Raw genomic sequence first — 16,575 nt, forward strand, 5'->3', positions numbered from 1 at the left:
GCTCATCCTCGGCCAGGCAATCCCGGTTCGATTCCTTGGCCTTGCAGTCCTTTCAATATTATCATCATTTATTTCTTATACACAATCGGGTGACCACATGTCCTCTTTTGCGAGGACACACCATTTTCTTACGTCTTGTTTGGGCGTAAATTCTTGAAAATGATGCACCCGCTCCATTTGCACACGCTCATCCTCGGCCAGGCAATCCCGGTTCGATTCCTTGGCCTTGCAGTCCTTTCAATATTATCATCATTTATTTCTTATACACAATCAGGTGACCACATGTCCTCTTTTGTGAGGACACACCATTTTCTTACGTCTTGTTTGGGCGTAAATTCTTGAAAATGACGCACCCGCTCCATTTACACACGCTCATCCTCGGCCAGGCAATCCCGGTTCGATTCCTTGGCCTTGCAGTCCTTTCAATATTATTATCATTTATTTCTTATACACAATCGGGTGACCACATGTCCTCTTTTGCGAGGACACACCATTTTCTTACGTCTTGTTTGGGCGTAAATTCTTGAAAATGACGCACCCGCTCCATTTACACACGCTCATCCTCGGCCAGGCAATCCCGGTTCGATTCCTTGGCCTTGCAGTCCTTTCAATATTATTATCATTTATTTCTTATACACAATCGGGTGACCACATGTCCTCTTTTGCGAGGACACACCATTTTCTTACGTCTTGTTTGGGCGTAAATTCTTGAAAATGATGCACCCGCTCCATTTGCACACGCTCATCCTCGGCCAGGCAATCCCGGTTCGATTCCTTGGCCTTGCAGTCCTTTCAATATTATTATCATTTATTTCTTATACACAATCGGGTGACCACATGTCCTCTTTTGCGAGGACACACCATTTTCTTACGTCTTGTTTGGGCGTAAATTCTTGAAAATGATGCACCCGCTCCATTTGCACACGCTCATCCTCGGCCAGGCAATCCCGGTTCGATTCCTTGGCCTTGCAGTCCTTTCAATATTATTATCATTTATTTCTTATACACAATCGGGTGACCACATGTCCTCTTTTGCGAGGACACACCATTTTCTTACGTCTTGTTTGGGCGTAAATTCTTGAAAATGATGCACCCGCTCCATTTGCACACGCTCATCCTCGGCCAGGCAATCCCGGTTCGATTCCTTGGCCTTGCAGTCCTTTCAATATTATTATCATTTATTTCTTATACACAATCGGGTGACCACATGTCCTGTTTTGCGAGGACACACCATTTTCTTACGTCTTGTTTGGGCGTAAATTCTTGAAAATGATGCACCCGCTCCATTTGCACACGCTCATCCTCGGCCAGGCAATCCCGGTTCGATTCCTTGGCCTTGCAGTCCTTTCAATATTATCATCATTTATTTCTTATACACAATCAGGTGACCACATGTCCTCTTTTGTGAGGACACACCATTTTCTTACGTCTTGTTTGGGCGTAAATTCTTGAAAATGATCCACCCGCTCCATTTGCACACGCTCATCCTCGGCCAGGCAATCCCGGTTCGATTCCTTGGCCTTGCAGTCCTTTCAATATTATCATCATTTATTTCTTATACACAATCAGGTGACCACATGTCCTCTTTTGTGAGGACACACCATTTTCTTACGTCTTGTTTGGGCGTAAATTCTTGAAAATGACGCACCCGCTCCATTTACACACGCTCATCCTCGGCCAGGCAATCCCGGTTCGATTCCTTGGCCTTGCAGTCCTTTCAATATTATTATCATTTATTTCTTATACACAATCGGGTGACCACATGTCCTCTTTTGCGAGGACACACCATTTTCTTACGTCTTGTTTGGGCGTAAATTCTTGAAAATGATGCACCCGCTCCATTTGCACACGCTCATCCTCGGCCAGGCAATCCCGGTTCGATTCCTTGGCCTTGCAGTCCTTTCAATATTATTATCATTTATTTCTTATACACAATCGGGTGACCACATGTCCTCTTTTGCGAGGACACACCATTTTCTTACGTCTTGTTTGGGCGTAAATTCTTGAAAATGATGCACCCGCTCCATTTGCACACGCTCATCCTCGGCCAGGCAATCCCGGTTCGATTCCTTGGCCTTGCAGTCCTTTCAATATGGAGCTGAATTGCATTGAAAGATTTATTGGCTGGAAATGATGATGTCGTTTAAAACATGGCGACTGGAAATTGTTTACTGCACGACGGGCGCAAGCAGCTGAGTCAGAAAGCTCAGCAAGTTGCCGGCAGCTCATGAATATTCAGGAGCTAATGAAGTAAACCTCAATCAAGAACTCGCGCACGCAAATCGTCATGACGTTAATGCGCAAAAACCGCCGTTTTTCCAGGAGAGGTCATCGACCTTTTTGAAACTGCGGGCAACTTCTTTGGTACCGAGTACCAACACACGTGATTCCAAAATAACACGTTTGCTCAAATTGCCTTTAATCACTTTTTTCAAATCATCACATTGACAGCATTCCTAGAAAATCACAATGTCCCACCACCGTTAAGCTATTTTTAAGATTGGCGTACACACACTGTACTAAAAAAACAAAAATATAAGTTCTGTTTGCTTGATGAGAAATCGATGAAAACAAGTTTTAAACTATGCAATGATTCAAATTGGGATTTCAAACTACAGTTCGGGTTTCAAATTAAGGTTTCAACTATAGTTTCCTCGGCCAGGCAATCCCGGTTCGATTCCTTGGCCTTGCAGTCCTTTCAATATTATTATCATTTATTTCTTATACACAATCGGGTGACCACATGTCCTGTTTTGCGAGGACACACCATTTTCTTACGTCTTGTTTGGGCGTAAATTCTTGAAAATGATGCACCCGCTCCATTTGCACACGCTCATCCTCGGCCAGGCAATCCCGGTTCGATTCCTTGGCCTTGCAGTCCTTTCAATATTATCATCATTTATTTCTTATACACAATCAGGTGACCACATGTCCTCTTTTGTGAGGACACACCATTTTCTTACGTCTTGTTTGGGCGTAAATTCTTGAAAATGATGCACCCGCTCCATTTGCACACGCTCATCCTCGGCCAGGCAATCCCGGTTCGATTCCTTGGCCTTGCAGTCCTTTCAATATTATCATCATTTATTTCTTATACACAATCAGGTGACCACATGTCCTCTTTTGTGAGGACACACCATTTTCTTACGTCTTGTTTGGGCGTAAATTCTTGAAAATGACGCACCCGCTCCATTTACACACGCTCATCCTCGGCCAGGCAATCCCGGTTCGATTCCTTGGCCTTGCAGTCCTTTCAATATTATTATCATTTATTTCTTATACACAATCGGGTGACCACATGTCCTCTTTTGCGAGGACACACCATTTTCTTACGTCTTGTTTGGGCGTAAATTCTTGAAAATGATGCACCCGCTCCATTTGCACACGCTCATCCTCGGCCAGGCAATCCCGGTTCGATTCCTTGGCCTTGCAGTCCTTTCAATATTATTATCATTTATTTCTTATACACAATCGGGTGACCACATGTCCTCTTTTGCGAGGACACACCATTTTCTTACGTCTTGTTTGGGCGTAAATTCTTGAAAATGATGCACCCGCTCCATTTGCACACGCTCATCCTCGGCCAGGCAATCCCGGTTCGATTCCTTGGCCTTGCAGTCCTTTCAATATGGAGCTGAATTGCATTGAAAGATTTATTGGCTGGAAATGATGATGTCGTTTAAAACATGGCGACTGGAAATTGTTTACTGCACGACGGGCGCAAGCAGCTGAGTCAGAAAGCTCAGCAAGTTGCCGGCAGCTCATGAATATTCAGGAGCTAATGAAGTAAACCTCAATCAAGAACTCGCGCACGCAAATCGTCATGACGTTAATGCGCAAAAACCGCCGTTTTTCCAGGAGAGGTCATCGACCTTTTTGAAACTGCGGGCAACTTCTTTGGTACCGAGTACCAACACACGTGATTCCAAAATAACACGTTTGCTCAAATTGCCTTTAATCACTTTTTTCAAATCATCACATTGACAGCATTCCTAGAAAATCACAATGTCCCACCACCGTTAAGCTATTTTTAAGATTGGCGTACACACACTGTACTAAAAAAACAAAAATATAAGTTCTGTTTGCTTGATGAGAAATCGATGAAAACAAGTTTTAAACTATGCAATGATTCAAATTGGGATTTCAAACTACAGTTCGGGTTTCAAATTAAGGTTTCAACTATAGTTTCCTCGGCCAGGCAATCCCGGTTCGATTCCTTGGCCTTGCAGTCCTTTCAATATTATTATCATTTATTTCTTATACACAATCGGGTGACCACATGTCCTCTTTTGCGAGGACACACCATTTTCTTACGTCTTGTTTGGGCGTAAATTCTTGAAAATTATGCACCCGCTCATCCTCGGCCAGGCAATCCCGGTTCGATTCCTTGGCCTTGCAGTCCTTTCAATATTATTATCATTTATTTCTTATACACAATCGGGTGACCACATGTCCTCTTTTGCGAGGACACACCATTTTCTTACGTCTTGTTTGGGTGTAAATTCTTGAAAATTATGCACCCGCTCATCCTCGGCCAGGCAATCCCGGTTCGATTCCTTGGCCTTGCAGTCCTTTCAATATTATCATCATTTATTTCTTATACACAATCAGGTGACCACATGTCCTCTTTTGTGAGGACACACCATTTTCTTACGTCTTGTTTGGGCGTAAATTCTTGAAAATTATGCACCCGCTCATCCTCGGCCAGGCAATCCCGGTTCGAATCCTTGGCCTTGCAGTCCTTTCAATATTATCATCATTTATTTCTTATACACAATCAGGTGACCACATGTCCTCTTTTGTGAGGACACACCATTTTCTTACGTCTTGTTTGGGCGTAAATTCTTGAAAATGACGCACCCGCTCCATTTACACACGCTCATCCTCGGCCAGGCAATCCCGGTTCGATTCCTTGGCCTTGCAGTCCTTTCAATATTATTATCATTTATTTCTTATACACAATCGGGTGACCACATGTCCTCATTTGCGAGGACACACCATTTTCTTACGTCTTGTTTGGGCGTAAATTCTTGAAAATGACGCACCCGCTCCATTTGCACACGCTCATCCTCGGCCAGGCAATCCCGGTTCGATTCCTTGGCCTTGCAGTCCTTTCAATATTATCATCATTTATTTCTTATACACAATCAGGTGACCACATGTCCTCTTTTGTGAGGGCACACCATTTTCTTACGTCTTGTTTGGGCGTAAATTCTTGAAAATGACGCACCCGCTCCATTTGCACACGCTCATCCTCGGCCAGGAAATCCCGGTTCGATTCCTTGGCCTTGCAGTCCTTTCAATATGGAGCTGAATTGCATTGAAAGATTTATTGGCTGGAAATGATGATGTCGTTTAAAACATGGCGACTGGAAATTGTTTACTGCACGACGGGCGCAAGCAGCTGAGTCAGAAAGCTCAGCAAGTTGCCGGCAGCTCATGAATATTCAGGAGCTAATGAAGTAAAGATAAGGAGGCGGAGGCTGCGTACCTCAATCAAGAACTCGCGCACGCAAATCGTCATGACGTTAATGCGCAAAAGGCCGCCGTTTTTCCAGGAGAGGTCATCGACCTTTTTGAAACTGCGGGCAACTTCTTTGGTACCGAGTACCAACACACGTGATTCCAAAATAACACGTTTGCTCAAATTGCCTTTAATCACTTTTTTCAAATCATCACATCGACAGCATTCCTAGAAAATCACAATGTCCCACCACCGTTAAGCTATTTTTAAGATTGGCGTACACGCACTGTACTAAAAAAACAAAAATATAAGTTCTGTTTACTTGATGAGAAATCGATGAAAACAAGTTTTAAACTATGCAATGATTCAAATTGGGATTTCAAACTACAGTTCGGGTTTCAAATTAAGGTTTCAACTATAGTTTCAAATTAGGGGTTTAAACTACGGTCATGGTTTTAAATGAGGGTTTCAATCTACAATTCAGTTTTCTAATTAAGGTTTGAAAATAAGGTTAGGGTTTCAAATGAAGGCTTCAAGGGTGAGTGTTAGAATTCTGTTTTCCATTTAGGGTTGTGCGGTTTTAAACTAAGACTAAATAGACAGAAATACACTCATGTATAAATAAAATATATTAGACAAAAACAGAAAAGCAATTAGGGAAAAAATGAAATTATTTCAGGCAAAAATAGCAAATAAATATTGGCTTAAAAAGACAAAATAAGGAAAAGAGAAAAATACACGGTAGCAATGGACGTTTGAAATTAGAAATAAAGTTGAGCTGCGATTCAAATTCTAAATACTATAATTATACATTAAAACGTACAAAGAAAGAGAACGCTTGACGCTGGAATTGTTGTCTTTTATTATCACATGATTACGACTCCATGTCGCCTCCTGGAATAATAAGTTTCAAAAGATCCCCCCAAAAAGTTTTTTTTTTTTTCTTTAAAAAGTCAGCGTCCGACGCGGCTAAGCGACGCTGGTCTGCCGCGCGAAGAGCTCGATGGTGAGAGTGGACGTGAAGACGGGGATGCTGTTCTGGTGGTGCAGGTGCAAGTCCACCAGCTCGCCCAGCGTCCGCGAGAACGCCGTCTCCATCAGCTCCATGCTTCCCGACGGACCCTGGAACACAAATGGGGGAGGAATCGTGTTCGCACCGATACCAATACGAGTACCGGCACACCACCGAGCACTCGTACCCGTAGCATTTTCCAATGACAACGTTTCAAATTCACATTTTCAACAAAGAGCTTCCTTCACACCAACACGCAACGTAAACACTTGGCGACTTCCGTCATCTCGCTCGCGTCTCCCGCGAGAATCGTCAAGATGGCGTCTGTGTGTAACTCGGCGAGGATTAATTAGACGGAGCCGCTCGGGGCGACGGCGCGGAGGAGAAAGTGACGAGGGAAGCGAAGGACGGAGTAATTAAAACATGTCGTCAAGGAAGGAAGGAAACGAGGGAGGGGCGGAGGTCGCCGGGGGAGCCCAGCGGCATGCTGGGAAGTCAACGCAAACGTCTTCATGCTACACCACGACGAACAAAGCCGGCGCTGGGAAATGCGAGCGCCTGGCGACCAGTCCGGGGGCGCGTCCTGCTTCCCGCGCTGGAGCACCTTGACATGTGATGAGGGTGGATCACCTGCCGCTCGTACCGAGACCACGGACGGAACGGTAAAGCACTTCATACATATTTCATGACGGCCAATGAATGCACAGAGGATTTCCATTATTTCCTATGGGGGGGGGGGGGGGGCGAGCAGCGCATCATACAGACATTGCCATCCGGTGACAACACGCACGCACAGATGCAGTTGCCATGGAGACCACAATATGCCCTCCCCGCAGATGTCAAGTAACGCGGAGCTCAAGGACTTATTCATGAACGGACTAACAAGTGAAGCCACCGGTGGCCATCTTGCAATGCCACTCGCTAAGTATGGGGGGCCAAAACTGCCAAAATTAAAAAACAAATAAAGGAATAACAGTGAAAATAAAAATGGATATAAAAAATAGCATTCAAAAATTTAATACCAAAAATTAAATAAATGGAAATTAAAACTATATATATATTTTTTAAATTAATTAATTAATTAATTAATTGATTTAATTAATTAATGTATTTATTTTCTCCAATTTATATAAATTTTTTGTATTACATTTTTTAATTAAATTTTTTAAATATTTGTTTTTATTTCCACTTTTATTTCTTTATTCATTTTCAATTTTGGGCAGTTTCGGTCCTCCGTCGCCAAAACCGCAGTGACTTGGCCGCGGCATTTTCACGCCGTTTTATGGTTCGACCAATAAGGCTGCCACATTTCATCGGTCAGAATTAGGTTCGAAATGTTGCCTTGCGCGAATCAGCGGCGACGCGAATTGGCCGTTGAAAACAATTTTCCCATTCTGCTAAAAAGAGGCGCGCTCGCCTTCGCACGAAGCAGGAACGGGCCTTTGCGTCACGTGGGGGGGTCCCAAAGACGCGAGGGAACGGTCGCCGGCGGTTTCCTTTCAATCCGATTGATTTAAACGGTGACCTTATCAGCGGCCGTTTGCGTTTCCAGCCATCAGACGCGCCTGCGTCGGCGGCGCTAAACCATTTCTGACCTTTATGAAAACAACACGCTTGTTTGAGTCTTCACTTCAAAAAAAATGAAAATGAAAATGAAAATGAAAATGACAGGCGCCCCCGTTCACACGAGCAAACGTCTCCGCGGCTCCGCTCGCCAACATCCTGCTTTGCTGGCTTGCGTGCGAAAGTCGCCAGCGAAGGGACGGACGGCGTCCGCGGAAAAGCGCTTTCATTTCAAAACAAGAGCTTCTGCCTCGGAAGGAGCGCCGCGCCATTCGTCCGCTCTTTTCATTTGTCCGTCCAATTAAAGGAAATCAATACTTCCCGGCTCGAGATACAGGGCGGGGCTTATTAGTGACCTCATCCAAGCGAGGAGCCGCGTGCCGCCTGAATGCTAATGGCGCCGAGCTTCCCTCCCGCTGCCCGACCGTGTCCTCTCCGACGCAAAGTGCTGAAAGATGAGAAAGAAGGACTGCAAAACGAACTTTCTCAGTGAATGACGTCATTTTTTGAGGGGCTGCGGGGAGTCTGCCATTTTGGTTTGAAGCAGCCATTTTAGGCTCATTTTGCTCATTTCCGAGAGTCCTTCAAAGACAAAGTTGCTCATTTGCCAGATCGCTACCAAATTTGTACACTAGAAATTGAGCCAAAAAACTCAACGCGTTGGTCATTTCAAGGTTTCGGTCTCTTAATGATTAGATTAGATCGAGACTTGCGATTGGCTTGTGTCGCTGTGACCGGTCCTGGCTTGGCGTCTTCCTGCCTATCTGCACTCTGGCGCATTTATCCAGTTAAGACCAGCAGCTCACACATTTTCATATGAGCTCAGCTGAGCCAAAGACTGTATATATTTTGAATAGATTAGACCTTCTTCCGCATTCAGCAGAAAAGGTGGTGTACTCGAATCTTTCTGGTTGTTCTTATTAGCAGAGCGAGCATTCAAGATAAAAGAACCGGTGGAAGTTCCCATCTGAAATTTATAGTGACTCGCGATAAAACACAAAAATAAAAATTTAAAATTAAAAAATAAAATAAAATAAAAAACTCGCCCCCAAAGGCAGCTTCACTTTGCCACATGAAATTTGGCAGCCATGTCCATAATGGGTAGACCCATAAAAAAATGTAAGACGTCATACCTGAAGAGAAAGTCTGCCATTTGAAGGCTTGTTTTCCTTCAAAAAAAAAAAAGTTTTGTTTTTTTTAAAAAGTAAAAAAAAAAAAAAAAATCAATATTTTGTGCAATTTGCTACCAAATTTGAACCATGTACAAATACACAGACATGCGAAACTGAAAAATAATTTGTGTTTTTATCATTTGATTTGAAGGGGCCATTTCGTGTCATTTTTGGGGGCGGACATTTCAAACAAGAAACGACAAAGTTGTCCAAGAGATTTTGTCAAGATTTCCACCAAATTTTAATTATGCTGGAGAAAGTCAACTTCCCTTTGCCGCATGTACTTTAGTAGGCGTGTCTGTCATGGATAACCCCGCCCCCCCCCCAAAAAAGTCTCAAGAAGCTGTACATGGTAAGTCTGCCATTTTTTCCCTTTTCAGCTCATGTTCCTTGCGTTCCTTCAAAATAAAACATCCCCGAGACTTTGTCCAATTGCTCCAAAATGCAAAGCATGTAAACGAGGCAGATGATAATAATAATAATTGGCATTTTCTCCCCTGAATGTGCGTAAGGTCGGTCGGGCGCGCTGGCGAAGCAGCCGTCTAACATTCCGCGATGATCGTCAACATGAAGTCGATCAAATCCGAGAGCCGCCGATCGGCGCGTTGACGTGCGGGAGGACAAAAAAAGACATCCGGCTTTAAGACGAGCTGGTTTCAATTTAAATGCAGATTTTGGCATTCAGGAGGAACGTCGTTATAATCAGCGGCTCGTTCTCTCCATATTCATATTCCAATCAGCGTCTTGCACGCCGTTGCATCTCGAACGGTTCGAGCAGGAGGCCGCCGCCGCCGCCGCCGCCGAGCTCATCGTGCGCGGTCAACAATCCGGCTCTGAAAAGTGACAAGTGGCGTTTGAAGCGCATCGTGGCGGGGGTCGCGCGTCGCCGAGCTCAGCCGTTGATCTTTAGACGTGTGGCGAGCGAATAGCAAAAATAATAATAATAAAAAAGGAAAAAATGTATTTGTCCTAATTACGAACGTTTCTGAAGCGTTTTCGTGGCAGCTGGTTTGGCGCCTTCAACCGCTCGGCTGCGTTCGCCCGCTCGGCGCTCATTAGACGCTTCGTCCGCAGGATTTTCTCCATAAAAGTCCAATTAAAAAGTGAAGGGCGCGGGATTATTATTATTATTATTTTTTTAGTACCTGCACGAGGAGACGAGTCATCTTTTAATTGGCTTGTGATCAACGCAATGAGCTCAAATACGAAATCTCAACTGAAAATGTTTGCCTTTGATGAGAAGTCAAAACTTTTACGAACCCTTGAGAAGAGATTTCAATACATATTTTGTGCCCAATGATAAAAAAAATGTCAAAAACGGCTATCAAAATATAGGCACATATTTTCCCACACTCTAAACAAACCGTTCTACTGCGAAATGTTTCTTTTTTCTTCCCAAGGCCGCGTATAAAAAGTGGAAATGTATTTTATTTTAGGGATCCTAAAATATCCTACGCATATTTTTCCTATCAGCATCAAAATAAAAAACTTATTTGAAACGCACTTAAGCATAAACGTATTTATGGAATCATTTTTCAGACGTGCGAATTGTTGATTAAAAAAAAAATAATAATATATATATATATATATTATTGTTTTAAAGTTCAGGAAGCTGCCAGGATCGTCGGCACATCTTAAAAAGTTACACAAAAAGAAAGTTTTCCGAACATTTGAAAATATCTGAAATGTTAAATTTGTACTTTTCTTAGTCCAGAAAATTTCCAAGGGTTGACCTGAAAAAATGTAAATAAATATTTTCCTGAAGTTCACACAGTTTAAATGCGCTCTATTATTGGCTGCGAGGGTCGGTTTATTTTTAGCATCTTTCCTTCTTATTGTGGTTGCTGTTGTTGTTCAGCGTACAACAACACTGCATCACAACCGAGAGTCGTTCAGAATATTTTGGACTTGACATTAATTTGGGGGCAAAAAAAAAAAATTGTGCATTCAATTCCCGCGCGGAGCAAATGAGACCATTTACGCTACGTTGACGTACGGCCTTGCAAAGAAAAGGGCCGCTAATTAGCTGGCGCCGAAGAGCGGCTTTCATTAGCGGCCGTCAACGCTGAAGAAGTCGACGTTTGCAGTTCGCTAAACGGCAAATAACGCAGAACGGCGCCGCCCAAAAAAATGCTGCAGGCAATTAAAAGTTTCCGGAATGACGGCGAGCGCCCAGCACGAAACCACGCCGCGGTGACCTCCCACAGTGTATTGCGTTGCCATGGCGACCGTGGACAAAACACACAAGCGGGAGGCGGGACAGGAAGCTGCCAGGCGGCGCCGGAGTCAACGCGCTCCGGATTTCAACTGTCGACATTCCCCTCGCAAGGTTTTGAAGCGTGTCAACCGATAGCTGGCGAAAAATTCACTTTGGCGTCGTTGATCTCGCGTTGCTGGCTTTTCTTATTGCTGTCTTGTTTTTGATTCAACAAAACAAATGTTGTCATTTCGCCGCTGCTGCGTGTTGATGATGACCTTTTTGCAGCTGCTCCGATATTTGGATCGCACACACACACACACACACACACACTTGTACTTACATCATTGTGAGGACATCTATTGACATCATGCATTTCCTCGCCCCTAACTTTAACCATCACAATTGATTGCCCGAACCCGAACCAAAATACAATTCAAACCTTCCCCCCAATCCCACGACTTCCTCTTCACCCTCGCTCGTGGTGCAACGGATCCCAAAAGTCACGGTTCGGATGGGGTCACGGATCGGGTCATTTTTCAGATCAGCAAAAAAAAAAAAAAAAAAAAAAAAAAAAATACTTTGTCGTCATTTCTTTTGTAAAACACTTTTTCCCATCAAATACTCTTTCCCCCCAAAATTCGAATGTAACCCTTTAGTCCAAACGTTGAGTCCAATATGAGGCAGAAAGTATTAATGGTAGAGCTGGGCAATAAATCGGATGAATTCGATTAATCGTCATTTTAAAAAATAGATCGTTGAAAATGTCATTGTTGAAAATTTGCTAAAAAATGAAATTGAATTTTGGCATCTGGATTATTGAAAGCTGTTTTTATGTTCTGTTACATCCAGATGTCATTGTGAGTTGTACTTTTGCAAACTATGAATGTCAAGTTTACACTAAAAATGATTTTGAATCAGGAAACATTATTGTTGTCTGAACATTTTTGCTTTTTTGAATAAATGACACCTTTAAATAAAGGTTTTAGCAAGCAAGCAATAGCAAGCGTTTACCTCGTGCCAATTTCTGCCAAAGTATAGACAGGGGTGGGCAAACTCGGTCCTCGAGGGGCGGAGTCTATCTGCGATGAAATGGGAATTTTCTTACATTTACAAAGTCAGCGTTCTGCTTGACATCATTTTTATTTTCACAAAAAGCTCGTTTTCTCCACTTTTTGGTTAGCGATTAGCAAAAGCGCTAACGGAAACCCTCTCATCGCTGCTTTACGACCAGGAAAGAGAAATCAGAAAAATAATTCAATTTTAAGGATTGTGATGTCCAATAGCACTTTTTTTTCAGACTGATGCCGGTACGAGTACCGATACCACTAGCACTTTTGATACATTAAATTTCCTCCCCCAAAAACGATGATAATAATAATCTTGAAAGATCGGTGAACATGTTTTAAAAGGCCTGTCGATATGAGCAACTGCTTCGAAAGTAGCTGGCAGGGAATGTGCAAAAAAAAAAAAAAAAGTCTAAATTGATAAGATCGCTCACCAATTATTCCTGAAAAGCGCCGCCTTTGCAAAATGGAAATCAACAGAAGCAGATCAAACCCGGGACACGGTAGTACGTCATGTTTTATTCTCCACCGTAAGTCGCGCAAGTAGAAAAACAAGTTTGAAAAAAGAAGCAATAACAGAGACGGCGCTCGGCTTGCTTCCATTGATTTGCTCATTTAAAAAATAAATAAATAAATAAATAAAAAGAAACACCGCACAGCAGCAACAGAAGCAAAGACAAAACTGGATGTTCTATTAGCCCCCCCCCCCCTCCTCTTCCTTCTACACAGTTTCTACCTTTTTTGTGGCTCCCAATTACTCGTCTAATACGGACTCATTAAAACATTCGGCAATTTAGAGCCGGGAAGGAAAAGCAAAAGCAAAAACGTGTGGCCGAGCATAAAGATTTGCGTTTTCAGCGCTCGGACGGGAGACGAGGCCGAGGAATCGGACACTTAATAAAGTGCGCTTTATGAACAACAACGTGGCTTTAATGAGCCAGCTGTGTTCGATCGGCCACTCTGGAGCGATTAACCGGCGCTCCAATGGCCGCTTTGCGCAGGTGCACCTCGGCCGTTTCTTCCGCCGGGCCAAAGGCATTAAAAGAGCCGACGAGACGCGTCGCATTAATTACGCGTCCAGCGGTGCCTCCAGATGCGAGCTCAATTTGTACAGGGACCACACTTGTAACTCAAAACATCTTTCCGCCTTGAAATAAACAGAAATGTCATTAATCCGTTCCAGACAACCAGTCGTCAGGCCCCCAAAATTCCTTTTTGAATCTCATTTATTATTGCTAAATTGTGTTTTGTGTGAAATGAAGCATGAACAACGCTTTTCATATTCAATGTCTTAATGTGAGCAAAATCCTTTTCACTCGCAGCCGTTCTCACTGAAGCAATCCCCGTCGCTCCCGGCGGTTTTACTGGATTTTGACAGATTGTGCAAGGCCCACAGAATATTCTGTTCTATTGCTAGAAAAAAAACATGGAACCTAGCAACAGAAAGATTAGAGTCTGTTCTTTCATCAGGAAAAAAAAAAGTACATTTCTATTTGTTTGCATTTTGCAGCAATTAGCATTAGAATACAGCTACATTGCTAAATCTGTTTAAAAGGGTGGGGAAAAAAGCTTGTTGCAACATGACCCTGGTTGATCTCTTATACTCTGCTGCCACCTGCTGGCTGTTTTTGTCATAACTTCAAGCATTCTCTTCAGTTCAGAGGCTGCATCAAAGCCTTTTGTAAGCTCTAGCATTAAAAAACATATAAATACGTTTTTGGGACCATGGTAATATTTAAAATAGAACATATATATAAGTTTTTGAGAGCGACTGAGTTAATGACCCGCTGGTATCACTTTTTATGACATTTCAGATGAACAACAGATCCAATTTGACCAAACCGGGAAAAATGAGACGACAAAAGCGGTTTAAAGGCGCATCGTGTATTTTACCGGAAAGTAAACGAGTTCACTTTGAAAGGAGTGTGAAGGCAATCAGTAGCCGGCACAGCGATACGTCGTTGATCTCCCTGATTAGCAGCAGCTCATAAATACCTCATCACAGATGCTAATCAGATGTCTCACCTGGGGGGGGCGCTATAAATATCAAAATGACACACGCCAGCTCTCCTTATGGCCTCCGCAAGTAAAGACTCAACAGAGCACTCAATCCGCACGTTTGTTCACCGACACGTTGTGCTCGCTATGCTAACTAACCGAGGACTAAAAACAGAAGATTATTGCAAATTTCATTCAAAATCCAGTAAAACAGCCGGCCGGGAGTGAAGGGGGTTGCTTCAGTGACAATGGCTGCAAGTGGATGAGTTCATATAAACAGTGGTGAATTGAATTGCTAATTCATGAAATCACGGCGTGCAGAAATAAATACACTATTCTGGATTCGAAACTCATTCACTCCCAGCCATTTACACTGAAGCAATCCCCTTCGCTCCTGGCTGTTTTACTGGCTTTTGACTGATATTGCAAGTCCCACAGAATATTGTGTTCAATTGCTAAAAAAAAACATGAAAGAAAAACTAGAGCCTCTTCTTTCACCAGGAAGAAAAGTACATTTCTACCTGTTGTCCGTTTTGCAGCAATTAGCATTAGAAAATAGCTACGTTTCATCGTTATTCACAAATCTCTTTAAAACTGTAGGTTGATGCGACCTGCTGGCCGTTTTTGTAATAACTACCATTGTTTCAAGCATTCTCTTTAATTCAGAGGCTGCATCAAAGCCTTCAGTATGCTCCAGCATCAAAAAAACAAAAACAAAAAAAAACGTATAAATACGTCTTTGGGACACGGGTCATATTTAAAATAGAACATATTTCTACGTTTTGGGGAGCAAATGAGTAAAGAGCTGATGTTTTTAAGTGGCGTTGTCTCGACGGCCATATTAGAGAGATTACCCAGCAGCCCCGTAGCTCACTTGCATGATGTTACAATCCTATTTGTAAGACTCGCATCCTTTGTCGTTCATCAACGCAATTAGTCTAATTGATATTCCTGTAGACCCGCGCAGATTCACGTGACTTGCACTTTTTTTTCTCTACATGATAAAACTATTTGCACCTTTTTGATCATTTGTGTGCTCTCTGCCCCTCTAACACACTAAATGCTGCCCAAATTGCAGGCACCATGTTAGCAGAAGAGTAGCTAGCATAGCTAGCCGGCTAGCTTAGCAGCGAACAGCAGCGTGATGGAAGATTTCAGAGGATTGTTTTGCTTTGACCGATGAGCAAAAATGTGAGTTATGAACAACGAGGCCGTGAAAAGTGAACCGCCATGTCCTCCTTTTTATTATTCTTATGGAAGTGGCCAACCCAACCAGTATCGCTTAATGCTAGCAAACAAATGCAAAACCTCCAACCCAGGCTGATAAAAAGAATTGCATTGCTGTTGCAGTGTTCTCAACCTTTAATAAGCAAGGGTTGTTTGAACACAAATGGTGGAGCAACACAAAAACAACCCCCCCAAAAAAAAACGATATTCCCAGGTATATTTTCTTTATCGCTTACAAAAAGTGTCATCGCACTTTCTAGTCATATTTTTTTTTCCAAAGATTGGATCATTTGTAAGACTTTTATTTTGAAGGGTCAAGTTGTGAGATGAGTTTGGAACGATATTAAAAAAGTGTTTCTAGGTCAATAGTTCAAGGGATGCTTTGGATTTAAATTACGAACATAGTGACGTCTAAATGTCTTTTTTGTCCCCGCCGCTATTCAACAATTTTTGCTCTTTGCAATTCCCATGTTGGCGTGCGCGTGCGCGTGCGTGTGTGCGTGTCAATGTTGTAGTGCATTAGCGTAACACACCTCGCCGCAGCCACAGGCTGCCGGGCTTGTATGTCACACTCACACAGACTGCAGAGTGCAGCCTGAATAATAAGACTGTTAGCAGTGTGTGTGTGCGTGTGCGTGTGTGTGCGTGCGTGTGTGTACATCTGTATGCATGCGGTCCAACAGAGGTGGGAGGGGCGAGGCGGGGGGGGGGGGAGTGAAGAGCACACAGTGTGAGGAGTGTGCATGCATTTGAGTGTGACACTGCACACTTGTGTGGGCATTATGATTGTGTGTGTGCGTGCGTGTGCGTGTGCACGTGCGTGCGTGCGTCTGCTTGTGTGCTCCGAGGTTAATAAAAATCGACGGAGAATTATC

General features: G+C 43.2%; 1 protein-coding gene across 1 annotated transcript in view; it reads right to left on the reverse strand.

Moving 5' to 3' along the window:
* Window positions 1-6,302: 6,302 nt before the first annotated feature.
* Window positions 6,303-16,575, reverse strand: part of mad1l1 (mitotic arrest deficient 1 like 1) — a 43,060-nt gene continuing 32,787 nt past the window's right edge. Inside the window, exon 18 of the mRNA XM_086083529.1 lies at window positions 6,303-6,586. Coding sequence (XP_085939655.1) covers window positions 6,434-6,586 — 153 coding nt within the window. The 3' untranslated portion in view covers window positions 6,303-6,433. The remainder of the gene's footprint in view (window positions 6,587-16,575) is intronic.

This window comes from Leptonotus elevatus, chromosome 8 (genome assembly GCF_054856555.1).
Source record: "Leptonotus elevatus isolate MCC_2025b chromosome 8, RoL_Lele_1.0, whole genome shotgun sequence".
In the NCBI taxonomy this organism is placed as follows: Eukaryota; Metazoa; Chordata; class Actinopteri; order Syngnathiformes; family Syngnathidae; genus Leptonotus; species Leptonotus elevatus.